General features: G+C 63.8%; 3 protein-coding genes across 3 annotated transcripts; 1 reads left to right on the top strand and 2 right to left on the bottom strand.

Moving 5' to 3' along the window:
- Positions 1–109: 109 nt before the first annotated feature.
- STARD7 (StAR related lipid transfer domain containing 7) lies at positions 110–6,506 on the bottom strand. Its single transcript, XM_085242722.1, is given in 10 exon segments — positions 110–524; positions 973–1,057; positions 1,195–1,294; positions 3,021–3,064; positions 3,066–3,107; positions 3,211–3,321; positions 3,662–3,711; positions 3,798–3,944; positions 3,947–4,002; positions 6,041–6,506. Coding segments are annotated over 10 exon segments (1,224 nt in total). The 5' UTR covers positions 6,445–6,506; the 3' UTR covers positions 110–339.
- Positions 6,507–7,015: 509 nt separating this feature from the next.
- TMEM127 (transmembrane protein 127) lies at positions 7,016–10,976 on the bottom strand. Its single transcript, XM_085242724.1, has 3 exons — positions 10,727–10,976; positions 9,739–9,903; positions 7,016–8,636 (listed from the first exon to the last, which is right to left on the bottom strand). Exons 1-3 carry the CDS (start codon positions 10,974–10,976, stop codon positions 8,329–8,331), a joined length of 723 nt encoding a protein of 240 aa, XP_085098850.1. The 3' UTR covers positions 7,016–8,328.
- Positions 10,977–11,112: 136 nt separating this feature from the next.
- On the top strand, positions 11,113–13,603 carry CIAO1 (cytosolic iron-sulfur assembly component 1). The gene is made up of 7 exons (XM_085242721.1): positions 11,113–11,251; positions 11,882–12,030; positions 12,116–12,227; positions 12,324–12,412; positions 12,628–12,829; positions 12,943–13,030; positions 13,113–13,603. Exons 1-7 carry the CDS (start codon positions 11,113–11,115, stop codon positions 13,357–13,359), a joined length of 1,026 nt encoding a protein of 341 aa, XP_085098847.1. The 3' UTR covers positions 13,360–13,603.
- The last annotated feature ends 339 nt before the right edge of the window (positions 13,604–13,942 follow it).

The following is a 13,942-nucleotide window of genomic DNA, read 5'->3' as shown; positions in this document are numbered from 1 at the left end:
GCCCCAACGACTGCAGCCCAGCCCAGGGTGGGATTGGGGGCTGTGGTTTGGGGTCACCCCCCCCCCCCCAAAGCAGCAGCAGCCAAAAACCAACCCAGAAAGAAGAAACGTGGGGGGGTGGGGATGCGGCGCTGATCCCTCAGCGAGGGGGGGCCCACAGCACTGAATGTAGGACCCCCCCCCAACCCCCAAACCCCCCCAAAGTCATCGAGGTGGATGAGGGGGGGGGGGCTGCTGTCTGTGCTGATATTTTCCAATGCATTCTTTCCATGGGGGGGGGGGGGGAAAGGGGATGGGAACAGAAGGGGGGGGGCAGCACCCCCCAGCCCCCCCCCAGCCCTATGCGTAGTCCAGCTGTGCGGGGCTGCGTCCCCCCTCCCCCTGATGCTGGGGGGGCACAGCCGCCCCCTTGCCATCGCTGTTTTCGGGGGGGGGTTTGGCTGCCATGTAATCCCGCACCTCCACCTCCAGCTTCTTGGCTTTCAGGGCAGCCGTGTGCAGCTTCTCCAGGAAATCGGGCATGCCTGGGGGGGGGGGGGGGGGGGAGGAAAAAAAAGGATGGGGAGGGGGGGGCAAAGGCAGCACTGAGCCCCACATCCCCCCCGCCCCCCCATTTCACTGCACTCTCCTCTCTCATTTCACCCCCCCATTTCCTGCCCTGAGCTCCGTGTGACCGCAGCGCTGTGTTGAAACCACGGCTGAGTGTCACAAGCAGCACTTCTGCTTTTATTTCCCCCCCCGCCCCCTTTTCTCAGCCCTATCGGGGTGGGGGGGGGAAGCACAGGCCCCCCCCACCCCCAGGATTGGAGCACAGAGCCACTTGCAGATGGGACCCCCCCAGCCCCCCCCCAAAGCAAAATGCAGGCAGCCACACAACCCCACACCTTGGAGAGGGGGGGGATGCATTCCCAAGCCCTCCCACCACCCATATTTTGGAGGGGGGGGGGGGAAGGGGGGGGGTCCCATCCTCACCGCTTGACACCATCCAGCTGACGCAGTACCGCGGGAACACCGTCTGTGGGTTGTCGCTGTAGGTCAGCAGGTAATCAAACCCGTTCTGCAAAGGGAGCAGCACTGCTGTGTTCTCCAGCCCCAGGGCACGGCGTGCTCCTCTCCATGGAGGGCTCATAACGGGGGGGGGGTCCTGCGTGCCCCCCCCACACACACACCTCCCCCCCCCCGCCCCACACGCACCTCGTCAAAGGTTTTGTGGGGTCGGATGACCATCTGGGATGTGTAGGTGCGGACACGAACGTAGTCTGGGTGCTCCGGGACACTGGGGTGCTCTACAGCACTGGGGGGTGGAAGGGGAGAGGGGCAGAAAGGGGGGGAGAGGGGCAGAAAGGGGGGGAGAGGGGCAGAAAGGGGGGGAGAGGGGCAGAAAGGGGGGGAGAGGGGCAGAAAGGGGGGGAGAGGGGCAGAAAGGGGGGGAGAGGGGCAGAAAGGGGGGGAGAGGGAAGGGAGGATGGGAGGAAATGGGAGAGAGGGGGCAGAAAGGTGGGGAGGAAGGAAGGGAGGATGGAGGAGAAGGGGAGAAGGTGCAGAGGGGGGGGGAAGACGGGAGGATGGGAGGAAATGGGGGAGAAGGGGAAGAAAGGGGGGGAGGAAGGAAGGGAGGATGGAGGAGGAGAGGAGAGGGGTAGATGGGAGGAAATGGGGGAGAGGGGGCAGAAAGGTGGGGAGGAAGGAAGGGAGGATGGAGGAGAAGGGGAGAAGGTGCAGAGGGGGGGGAAGACGGGAGGATGGGAGGAAATGGGGGAGAAGGGGAAGAAAGAGGGGGGAAGGAAGGGAGGATGGAGAGGAGGAGAGGGGAGGATGGGAGGAAATGAGGGAGAGGGGGCAGAAAGGGGGGGAGGGAGGAGGCAAGAAGGAAGGGATGGAGGAGGGGAGAGGGGAGGATGGGAGGAAATGGAGAGAGAGCAGAAAGGTGGGGAGGAAGGAAGGGAGGATGGAGGAGAAGGGGAGAGGGTGCAGAAGGGGGGGAGGGAGAGAGGAGGATGGGAAGAAAGGGGGGGAGAGGGGCAGAAAGGGGGGGAGAGGGGCAGAAAGGGGGGGAGAGGGGCAGAAAGGGGGGGAGAGGGGCAGAAAGGGGGGGAGAGGGGCAGAAAGGGGGGGAGGAAGGAAGGGAGGATGGAGGAGAAGGGGAGAGGGGTAGATGGGAAGAAATTTGGGAGAGGGGGCAGAAAGGTGGGGAGAGGGGAGGATGGGAGGAAATGGGGAAGAGGGGGAAGAAAGGGGGGGGAGAGGAAGAAAGGGAGGATGGAGGAGGAGGGGAGAGGGTACAAAAGGGGGGGGAGGAGAGGGGAGGATGGGAGGAAATTTGGGAGAGGGGGCAGAAAGGGGGGGGAGGAAGGAAGGGAGGATGGAGGAGGAGGAGAGAGGGGTAGATGGGAGGAAATGGGGGAGAGGGAGGCAGAAACGGGGGAGGAAAGAAGGGAAGATGGAGGAGGAGAGGGGTAGATGGGAGGAAATTTGGGAGAGGGGGAGAAAGGGGGGAAGGAAGGGAGGATGGAGGGCAGGAGAGGGGTGGTGGAAGGAAATGGGGGAGGCAGACGGGGAGGGAGAGGAAAGAAGGGAGGATGGAGGAGAGGGGTGAATGGGAGGAAATTTGGAAGAGGGACAGAAGGGGGGGGAAGGAAGGGAGGATGGAGAGGATGGGAGGAAACGGGGGAGAGGATGGGAGGGAGATGGGAGAAAATTTGGGAGAGGGGACAGAAAGGGGGGGGAGGAACAGAAGGGGGGGAGGAAGGGAGGAAACGGAGAAGAGGGGAAAGAAAGGAAAGGAAGGAGGGGGGGAAGGAGATGGGGAGATGGAAGCAGATAGGAGAGGGGATGGCAGGGGTGGCGGTGAGAATAACACCACGATGCCCAGCTGGATCCCAGAGATTTTGGGGCAGCTGAAAGCAGAGCTGATGGGATTCCCCCCCCCCCCCCCCCCACCGCCCCCAATTCAGTTCCATCAGCACGGAAAGGTGACAAAAGCAGGCTGGTGCCTCCCTGCGACACCAACACCAACCCACCGGGACACCAACACCATCAGGTTGCTCTCCTTGTCCACGCTGGGGGTACCGCCGTACGTACACGTAATCCCTGGAGTACATGGGGTACTGGAACAGAACGGGGGTCAGCCCCACGGCGGGGGGGGGTCAGCCCCACGGCAGAGGGGGGGGTCAGCCCCACGGGGGGCTCTGGGATGGGGTGGGAGCTCACCGGGAAGTGCGTGACCCAATGGATCACCTCGGATCCGGTGGCTGCGTCCCTCTCTATCACGTCCAGTTTGATGACCAACGAATCCCACTTCTTCCTGTATTCGGTGTCCAGCTGGCAAGAGCACAGCAAAGCCAACGTCACAACCAACGGCAGCATTATGGGATGGCAACCGGCCCTGGCCTCCGTCCTGGGGAAACGCACCTCATCGCAGCCAGGGTTTGGAGCTCCGAGAAAGGAAAGCCCTGTGGGGCAGCAGGAGGGGCAGGGAGAGCAGAAATGTGGAGCAGCGTTTTGCTTCCAGCTCAGATGAGCTGTGGGACCCGGCAGGGCTGCTTTGCGCCATCCCCAAGGTGACACCCCCAAGGTGACACCCCCAAGGTGACACCCATCCCCCCCACGGCTCTGGGGCAGGACTCCTCTCCCCCCCCCCCCCTCCCCCCAGCACACCCACCTGCACGTTAAAGAACTGCCTGGGGGTCACGTCTGTGTACGTCCCAAAAACTGCAATGGAAAGAGAGCTGTCAGGGATCAGCCCCACACTTGGAGGGCTTCCCAGGGCTGGGGGGGGGGGAGCAAGGGGGGGTCACCTCGGTACTGGTAGAGATGTGTGCCTTCGATGGGACGCCGCCACAGCTTGAATTGCTTCTTATCCATCACCATCTCCCAGGGCTGCTCGCCGGGGGCTGACACAGCATCCCGCTCTGATGGGGGGTCCAAGAAGGGGGGCTCACCCAGAGCCCCCCCTGCAGCGGGACGGCCAAGTTCTGCATGCGCTGCATCTCCTGGGCTGAGCTGGGAGGAGGGGGGGGGGGGGGGGGTGGAAGAAAAGCAGCAGTTGGCAGCAGGACCTCAGCCAGGCTGGATGCGGCCGTGGGCGACCCGGTTTGATAGGGGGCAAACAGCCCACGGCATCAGGGTCGGAATCATGGGGTCTTTAAGGCCCAATTCCCCCCAGCTCAGCCCTTCTGGGGGTGTCGCTGCTGCAGCAGCTGCCCCACACTTGATGCATCGTGAGGAAGCAGCGCAGGGCCTGCAGGGGAAGCACCCCGGGGGGGTGGCTGAGGGAAGGAGCACTTCTCCCCAAGTGGAGATCTGACAAACGAACCACAGAACGGCTGGAAAACGATTACAACGATCATCCAGTTCCAACCCCCTGCTGTGCGCAGGGTCACCAACCAGCAGCCCAGGCTGCCCACAGCCACATCCAGCCTGGCCTGGAAGGCAAAGGAGAGCGGTTCTGCTGCCTGGCCAGAAGCCACCCGGGGTCAGTGGGGGCACTGAGGGATGGGGGCGGTGGGCACTGGGATCCAAGAGGTGTTTCTCCGATTGGAAAATGCTTCTGTGGCTCTGGGGATGAGCCCATCTGTGAGGCAGAGCAGCGCTGGGGTGGTGCTGAGTCAGTGCAGGAGCTGTGCCTGAGCACCGCAGCCAGAGGGCACGGCTGGGGGGAGGACAGGGGGGACACAGAGAAACCACAGGCAGCAACCAGAGATGGCAGAGCAGAGAGCAGAGGCTGGAGAACCCCAAATAACCACAGCTCCACAACCACCAAAACCCCAAAACAAAAGGCTGGAGGGGACTCAGCCATTCCAGCCCAGAGCCCTCAATCGCCCCCCCCTCCCTCTCAGCCCCCCCCCCCCAGCTTCACCTCCGTGCCCCCCCGAGATGCAATTACACGACAGCAATTAGCACAGCCCTAACGAACGCACTGAGCCACCTGCACGCTTCCCCACACACCCCAAGGAGGACAAACAGCCCCGTGATTTATTTCACAGGAGGCTGCACTCCTCGAGCGGCCGACGATGGCATCGCTGGGGTGAAGGGGCAGCTTCGTTAAGCTGCGGGTTTAATTAAATATCAGCTAAGCTCCTTATGGCAATGCCACATCCTCAGAGCGCAGCAGGAGCAAAGAGAAGGACAGCGCAGCGCTGCCCCACGACACCCAATTAAGTTTTAATTACCTGCCCTGACTCGTCTCTCCCTTGTGCACAACAATTAGGCCTAAATGACACCTTGATGTCTGCAAGAAGCAGCACAAAGCTGCCGTCCATCCTCGTCCCACCGCGCTGGTTTGGGGGCAGCAAACCCCCATTTCCTCATAGAAGATTCCAACCAGGGGGATTTGGGGTGTGAGGGGGCGACCCTACAGCCCCGCTGATGCCACAGAGGTGCTGGATTTGGGGCAGATGAAGGCACAGCCCTTCTGGTTGCAGGCGATCCCTGAGGGTTTGGGGTTAATCCAACATCCGGGGGGTCCCCAAGGGTCGGGCTGTGGGTACGGCCCCACAGCAATAGGGCAGCCCCATGGCTTTAAGGCTGGCTATGGGGCTTGGGGGTCACTTCCAGGCACGAGGGATACCTGCAGGCACAGGAGGTCTGGGGGTGTCTGTGAGGGATTTGAGGAACTGGGACTGTGGGGGGAACAGCCCGAGGGTTTTGGGGGGCAGCCTTAAATGAGGGGGCTGGGGGGAAACAACCGGAAGGTTTGGAGCCCCTCAGCCCAGCACAGGGGGTGGGGATCACCATGAAGGATTTGGGGGCGACTACGGGGGGAACCCGTGACGTGGGGCTGGGGGGGAGGCTGGGGGCATCCCTGGATCTTGGGGGCACTCCGAACCGAGGGGGTCAGGAAGGAGCAGCGGGTGCCCCGCAGGTGTGGGGGAAACTCGGGGTTTTGGGGTTACCCGCAGCAGTGGGGGGGGCTCAGGGGACTGGGGAACCTGAGGTTACCTGCGAGCGCCCTCAGGGCCCAGCGAGGGAGGTTGGGGGTTCAGGAGACCCCACGCTACGGGGTGCGGGGGGGGGAAGGAGGGGAGGGGGCGGCACTCACCGCTGCAGCTCCTCCTCCTCAATGCGCTGCCCGTCCCAGACGAAGACCCCGGCCAGGGTGGCCATAAGGCGGCCGGCGGCGGCGGAGAGGGCGGGGCGACCGCGGAACGGCCCCCCCCGCCACCACCACCACTCACCCCACCCCCCTCCTCCTCCTCCTCCTCCTCCTCCCCGCCGCGCCCCCTCCGCTCCGCCGCCGCCGCCGCCGAGCTGCCAGGCCCTCCGCGCCCTCCGCGCCCGCTGCCCGCTCACGCAGCCGCACTGCCGCGCCAGCAGGCCCAGCAGGCCGCGCCGCCCCGCCTCGCCGCCGTTAGGAGAAGCGGATGGAGGCGGCCGGGGGCCCAGGCGGGAGGCCCGGGCGCTACGGGCGAGCAGGCCGAGCAGCGGCCGCCGCGGCTGCAACATGCCGCCGCTGTGCGCGGGCCGCGTCGCCCCCCTTTGTGCGTCATCAAGAAGCGACGCGCCGCCGATTGGATGCCGCGGCCTCCGCCACGCCCATTGGGTGAGACCGCCACCGCCCCGCGCGCTGATTGGGTGAAAAGAGGGGAAGGGCGGGGCTAGGAGGGGGCGTGGCTTTACGCTGGGACCCCCCCCCCAGGGCTGCGGGGATCTGTAGGGCGGGGGGCGACGAGGGGTCGCAGCGTTGGGGCCCACAGTTCATTGGGGTGCGGGATGCATTCACTGGGGAGCAGGGCAGCCGTAGGACTGCACACAGCAATGGGAGGTGAGGGGGGGGGGGGGCACAGAGCTCTGCACCCCAATGGAGGAGCCCACCCCCCAACCGCCCCCCCCCAGCCGCAGCGCTCAGGGAACGGAGCTGCAGCTCGCACCGCACCGCACCGCTGTACACCGGGTTTATTGTCTCTAGAAAAAGTCGGGCCGTGGGACGGGCTGCGGTGAGCGAGGGGCGGCCCGAAGACCCCCCCACATCCCCCCGATCTCTTTAAGCTACACGGATTAGCAGAGGTGCAGGAAATCGTCTCATTCTCCTTTATCTCGGTGCGCGTTTTTACAGAAATACAATGTTATGCACAGACTATTTACAGTCCAGCCCTCTCTTGCATATAATCACGGGGGGTAAGGAGGATTTGGGGACGGGGGGGGGGGGGCTGAAGGGTTCCGGGACAACACGGCGGCACCCGGGGCTGCAGCACGGCGCGCGTCGGGATGGGGGGAGCGTGGAATCCCCCCCGCAGCTCAGCGCTGGCTGCTCCTCGAGCACAGCCCCGCTGACTCCGGGTCACTGCTGGCATAGCAGTGCTGCTGCGGGGCAGGAGGAGGGGTGGGAGCTGCATCCAGCAGCGTTCCCGCCCTAAATCTCCTCCTGGGGCCGAGCTTTCCCAGCAGCGCGGTGCTCAGGGGGTGGCTGTGGGAACGCTTTGCTTCCCTTCTTTGTTTCAGCCAGCCCCAAAGCAACGCTCGCCCTGCTGGCCGCTCAGGTTGCTGCAGGGCTGGTTGCAGAGCTCAGGGTCGAGCACCTCCCCGGGGCGCGCAGAGGAACGGGGCAGTCGACCCAAAGCAGGACACAAAGCCACGAAAAGGGAACAAGAAGCCCAAAATTCCCATCGGAATGGAATTATCGGGGTGGAGGTGTTGGGATCTTGCATAAAAGCCACAGCCCATCACTTAGCATGGACTCAATCCGCTCCTCAGAGCCGGCGCTGTATAAAAGTCTCCGTTCATCTCTGTTAAAAACAACAGGAGCTGGGGGGCAGCAGCTCTGCACCCCTCAACTCCCTGCATCAGCAGAGCCTCGTGAGTTAAAGTGCAAAATGCGTGTGCTCGGCGCAGGAGAGGCGCTGTGCCCGTCCCCAAGTCGTGCTGCTGCTGTAAAAGGCCTCTCCCACCTGCACACTTCCTATGGAGATGGATAAATACGGAGCCGGGGCCGCGTTCTCGGGTGGGAATTCATCTCCAGCACAGCGTGATGACCCCATCGTCCAGGGGATTGGGAAGAGCTCAGCCCCAGAGCGGTGTTATTTCAGTTGGTGGAGGAGAGAAGGGTTAAAATCACAACACAGAGTTCATCAAAACAAGGGAGGCTTCGGATGAAGAAATCCCGTTCTAAAAGCAGTTCTTCCCCCGGCACGGGGGGGGGGGTGGGAAAAAAATAAAATCAGGAGAGCCACGAGGTGCCTGGACTGCAAAGCGCTGGGACAGCAGCCCCATCCAAGGAGAGTTTAGGGAGGCAAGGAGCTGCTCTCGTGCCCCAGAGCGGAGCACTGAGGACGGCGTCCCCAGTCCAAGGAGAGTTGAGGGAGGCAGGAAGCCATCCCCGGGCCCGCAGCATCAGGGGGTGTAAGCTGGAGGCGGCTGGAACTGATTGATCACCTCATACTCCGCAGGGTAAGGCTCGTTCTCCTCCATCTCTGACAGCAGCTCCAAGGCCTGCTCCTCCTCCTCGGTGGGGTAATGCCGCAGCAGGTTGGCAGCGGTGGCGAGGATGGAGGCTCCCCCAGCTCCGGCCACCAGGTAGAAGCTGACAGCGAAGGTGACGTAGACCTGGGAGCCGTGGTACTTCTTGTGCTGCTGCTGCTGGGCCAGGATCAGCTCTGAGGCCCAGTAGCAGAACCCGATGACGGTGGCACACTGCAGGACTGAGGGCAAACGGGGAGGGGGGAAAGGAGAGGCGTTGGGTGGGCAGGAAGGAAAGCAGGGAGTTAAACTCGTGGTTAAAGCATCGGGGAGCAAAGCTGCCACGGGGGAGCAAAGCTGCCACGGGGGAGCAAAGCTGCCACGGGGGAGCAAAGCTGCCACGGGGGAGCAAAGCTGCCACGGGGGAGCAAAGCTGCCACGGGGGAGCAAAGCTGCCACGGGGGAGCAAAGCTGCCACGGGGGAGCAAAGCTGCCACGGGGGAGCAAAGCTGCCACGGGGGAGCAAAGCTGCCACGGGGGAGCAAAGCTGCCACGGGGGAGCAAAGCTGCCACGGGGGAGCAAAGCTGCCACGGGGGAGCAAAGCTGCCACGGGGGAGCAAAGCTGCCACGGGGGAGCAAAGCTGCCACGGGGGAGCAAAGCTGCCACGGGGGAGCAAAGCTGCCACGGGCATAAAGCAGAAACACCACGGGCACAAGGGGGAGGAAGCGGAGCTGGGCACGCTCTGCATCTTCTTTTAGACAAGGAGACTGAACTCCCTGCTCCCAGGGAAAAAACAGAAGCAGCTGTTTGTGGCTTTGTGGCAGGCTGCAGCTGCACAGAGATACGGAGTAAGCACGGGCTGGGGAACGAATCGCTGCCTTCTGAGGGAAAGGGGGGAGGAAGAGGGCTGTGAGGTGAGGCTGAAGGGCTCCTGTGACAGACAAGGAGCAGGGCAGATACAGCAGCACCGGGCTTACAGCTCCAGTGAGCAGCTCAGCGCTGTGACGTGCTTAATGCTGGCAGGGATCAGGGACATAAAGCTCCTTCAGCCTCACACGGATGAGTCACAGCCCGTGACCTTCCCCTGAAGGGCACAGCTCTGCTCTGCAGGGCCTCTTTGAGGACCCTCACCTCTCCCATCCCAGACTGAGCTCTGCTTTAGAAGTCAGAGCTGTGCCACCACGAGGCAGCAACAAAACCCACCAGCCTTCAGGCTTCGAGCAGCGAGAAGAGAGCGGGGGGAAAGCTCTGCATGTAGGAAAGGCAACTAATGAGGGGGCAGAGATGGAAATGGGGGGCTGAGCTATCAGCCCGGGGCTCCTCCACGCATTCTGGGAATTACCTGTGAGGATGTGAGCAAAAGCATAACGACGAGTGATCTTCAGGGCCGGGTGTTTGGGCCCAAAGACGTCCAGCAGGAAGGCTGAGAGGCTGCAGATGATGCCCAGGAAGCAGAAGGCGGCGATGACACGAAGCAGCAGAACGGTCTGAGGGTTCATGCAGTAATCTGTGGGAAGAGAGGGAGATGCTGAGAGCCCCAAAGCCTCAGCACTGCTTGCGATACGGGCGCCGCTTTCATCCTTAATGGTCTGACAATCAGGGCTATGAGTGCTGGCAGAGCACAGCTGAGTGCCTTTCATTGGCCTCAATAAAACACACCTTTGTTATACAGCCCCATCATGCGCTGTGTTTTATGGAGTGCCGCTGCAGCGGAGATTAAAGCTGGATAAACAGCACCAAAACAGCCCAGAAAACAAAACGGGTGGCACAGGTTCCTTCTTTCCCCGTGCTCTAAAGCCTCCCTGACAGCACCGCGGCCTCTGGCACACAGAGAGGGGCTGCACGGAGGTCCCACGCGTGGAGATCACCTCGGCTCACCTGCAGCGCGGTCTGTTTGTGTGCTCACACAGAGGAACTGCTCACAGCCACCACCTAAACAACGCGACAGCCAAAGCCTTTAATTAAGGGCAATTAGCACGGGGACACGGCAATGGGGAGGAATGCTCTTCCTGGGGGGGGTCACTCCACCTCTCCACACACACAGACGGTGGGGGGGGTGGGCAGCTCTGACTGCAGGCGTGCCGGAGGAACGGCAGAGCAGAGGAGAACCGCACAGACGGGGGATTTTCTCGTTCTGCCACAAGGCAGGAAGGCAGAACGGACCCGGGCCTCTCCCGGCCGCAACCTCAGCGCCACCAAACGCCAACGTAACGCCAAGCGGCGCCGCCAGAGCCGCCCGCTCCCAAACCCAGCTTCACAACGAGCCCCGAGCGCCGCCCGCTCCCAGCGCGGAGCCCAACCGAGCCCAACCGCCGCCGTTCCGCCCTCACCCCGCAGCAGCTCGGCCCTCACGACGCCCAGCACGTCGGCCACTCCCAGCTCCTGCCGCCCGCAGGTCCCGCCGTGGATGCGGAGCCAGGCCGGCTCCGCCAGCGCCGTGCACAGCGCCGTGATGGACAGCGCTCCGGGCAGCGCCGAGGCCAGGCTGCGTTCCGGTTGTTTCGGCAGCCCCCCGCCGCCGCCCGTCGCCCCGCGTCGCCGCCGCCCGCCGGGCAGCCCGGGCCCGCCCGGGTTATACATGCTGCCTCCGCGCCCCCCGGCCCGCAGCGCCGGCTCCGCCTCAGGCTGCGGGCTCGCTTCCGCTTCCGGCCTCTCAGCGCGCTTCCGCTTCCGGCGCTCGCGGTGACGTCACTAGTTAGCGACAGAAAGAGGGGCGATGAAGGAGGCGCTGGTGCTGCAGAGCCGCGTGGCCGCGCACCCCGAGGCGCGCTGCTGGTTCTTGGCGTGGAGCCCCGGCGGAGCGCTGCTCGCGTCCTGCGGCGGGGATCGCGCCGTGCGCATCTGGGGCAGAGAGGGTACGGCGGGATTAGCGGGGCTGCAGTGGGGCGGCAGGAAGGGGCGGGGCTATGCGCTGTGGGGGCGGGGCTATGAGGGGTGAGACCGCGGGAAGGGGCGGGGCGTCGGAGTGAGGGCGGGGCTAAGAAAGGGTGCGTCCAATAGGGGTGAGCGTGGGGGGGGGGGGGAGGAGCGAAGAAAGGGCGCAGCCAATGGGGCGGGAGGACAATGTGTAGGGGGTGGGGCCAATTGGGGGCGGGGTCACCGGAGCTGCGGTGTGGCTGCGGGAAGGGGCGGGGCCATCCGTGTGAGGGCGGGGCTTATAAAGGTGTGGCCAATCGGGGGCGGGGCCGATAGGGCGAGGCCAGGTGTTGCAGTGCGGCCGTGGGAAGGGGCGGGGCCTCAAGGTGTGAGGGCGGGGCTAAGAAAGGACGCGGCCAATGGCAGACGAATGGAAGCGGGGACACATTGAATAGGGGCGGGGCTAAGAGAGGGCGTGGCCAATCGGAGGCGGGCCAAGAGGGTGGGGGTGAGGAGGGGCGGGGCCAGAGGAGCGGTGGGCGGGGTTTTGGGGGGTGAGGCTTAAAGGGGTGCAAGTTGGTGGGGGAGGGGCGGGGCTCTGATCGGGGTCCCCCATCATTCCCACTCAGGGTCAGGCTGGGTCTGCCGGGCAGTGCTGGCCGATGGCCACCAGCGCACGGTGCGTAGGGTGGCGTGGTCGCCCTGCGGCTCCTATTTGGCCTCTGCCAGCTTTGATGCCACCACGTGCATCTGGAAGCGGTGCGAGGACGGCTTCGAGGTGAGGCCCCCCCCCCAACCCCGTCCCCCTGCCCCCACCACCTGCCCACAGCAGAGTCCTGCAGCTCCCTGTGTTCTTCCCACAGTGCGTCACCACGCTGGAAGGCCATGAGAATGAAGTAAAGTCGGTGGCCTGGGCGCCCTCGGGCAGCCTGTTGGCCACCTGCAGCCGTGACAAGAGCGTCTGGGTCTGGGAAGGTGAGTGCTGGTGCTGCGTGAGGAAACGGGGCCCAGAGCACAGCATCCCCCCTTGTGTCCCCATTTCCTCATGGAGGGTGTTGCTCTTCCCCACAGTGGATGAAGAGGAGGAGTATGAGTGCGTCAGCGTCCTCAATTCGCACACTCAGGACGTCAAACACGTGGTCTGGCACCCCAGCCAGGAGGTGAGAACCCACCCCAGGGGCAGCAGCACCTTGAGCTGAGAGCTGCGAGCATCCCTCTGCGCGTTGGGAAAGGCTCTGTGCCTGAGGGAGGGCAGGGCACCGTGTTCTCAGACACGGGGTTTGAACGATCCTTTATAGAGCCAGGGGTTGGGCTCTGTGATCCCTATGGAGCCCCGCTGGTTGGGGACGGTCTGTGATTCTGATTCCTCTCCCAGCTGTTGGCCTCGGCCAGCTACGACGACACGGTGAAGCTGTACCACGAGGAGGAGGACGACTGGGTGTGCTGCGCCACGTTGGAGGGCCACGAATCCACCGTGTGGAGCGTGGCCTTCGATGGCAGCGGCGAGCGCCTGGCGTCCTGCAGCGACGACAAGACGGTGCGCATCTGGCAGTGCTACAAACCCGGCAACGAGGAAGGTGAGCCCCCACCCCGACCCCTCGCTGTGGCTTTGAGTGCTCAGCGCTGTGCACGCGAGTGGTTTTCCCCCTTCTGACCAGCGGCGTGCTGAGCTTTTCCTCCTGTCCCTTAGGGGTGGCGTGCAGCGGCACCGACCCCACTTGGAAATGCGTCTGCAACCTCTCAGGCTACCACAGCAGGACCATCTATGACGTGTCCTGGTGAGCGTGCGGCAGCAGGGACGCCGCCTGGCTCTCTGCTCTCTCGGGATTTGGGTGATATTTCACACCGGCTCCCCTCCAGGTGCCGCCTCACCGGAGCCTTGGCCACAGCCTGCGGTGACGACGCCATCCGGGTCTTCGAGGAGAGCTCGTCCTCCTCCCCACAGCAGCAGCAGCCCACCTTCAGCCTCACAGCCCACGTGCCACGGGCGCACTCACAGGATGTCAACTGCGTGGCCTGGAACCCAAAGGAGCCGGGGCTGCTCGCCTCCTGCAGCGACGACGGCGAGATTGCCTTCTGGAAGTACCAGCAGCCTGAAGCGTGCTGAGGGTTTGGGGCATCGTGGTGGGGCTGTGCTGCTCCTAAAGCCCACTGCTGTTACAGAGAAGGGGGTGGGGGTGACCAACCTGTGTCCCACCTCCTTCTGCCCTTTGGACTCCGGCCTTCTTGCAGGTGAATTTTGTCTGGCCTAAAAGCCACAGCTCCTCTGCCAGGAGCCGGGGGGCTTTGAGAGAGGGGGAAAGCTGCCTCTCTCTGCTGTGTGCTCAATAAATCCCTGCTGTCAGCCCAAAGCCTCCAGGCTCTTCTTTTTTGGTGAGGGTGGAGGTGCTACCCCCGGGCTGGAGGGTGATGGGGGAGGGCAGCCCAACAGGGAACAGGTTTTGTGAGGGCTGGACCCCTCCCAGCAAAGCACAGCCCCAGGGAGGTGTTGCTGTGCCTGTGCTGCTCCCAGAAGCTGCTCCTGGGCAGGCAGCAGCCTCTCCTCCTCCTGCCAAACCCCAGAACCGCCGCTTCTCCCTGCTGACAGCTCACTTTGCCTTAATTAGTTCTGCTAATTAACTCGCAGCAGCAAACCTAAGGGCATAGAAGCACTCAATGAGGTGGGAAGGTGCTGAAATTCAACCTCACAG

The sequence above is a fragment of the Meleagris gallopavo genome, chromosome 24 (assembly GCF_905368555.1).
Source record: "Meleagris gallopavo chromosome 24, MGAL_WU_HG_1.1, whole genome shotgun sequence".
Taxonomy (NCBI): Eukaryota; Metazoa; Chordata; class Aves; order Galliformes; family Phasianidae; genus Meleagris; species Meleagris gallopavo.
This window is presented reverse-complemented; position numbering and strand designations above follow the sequence as displayed.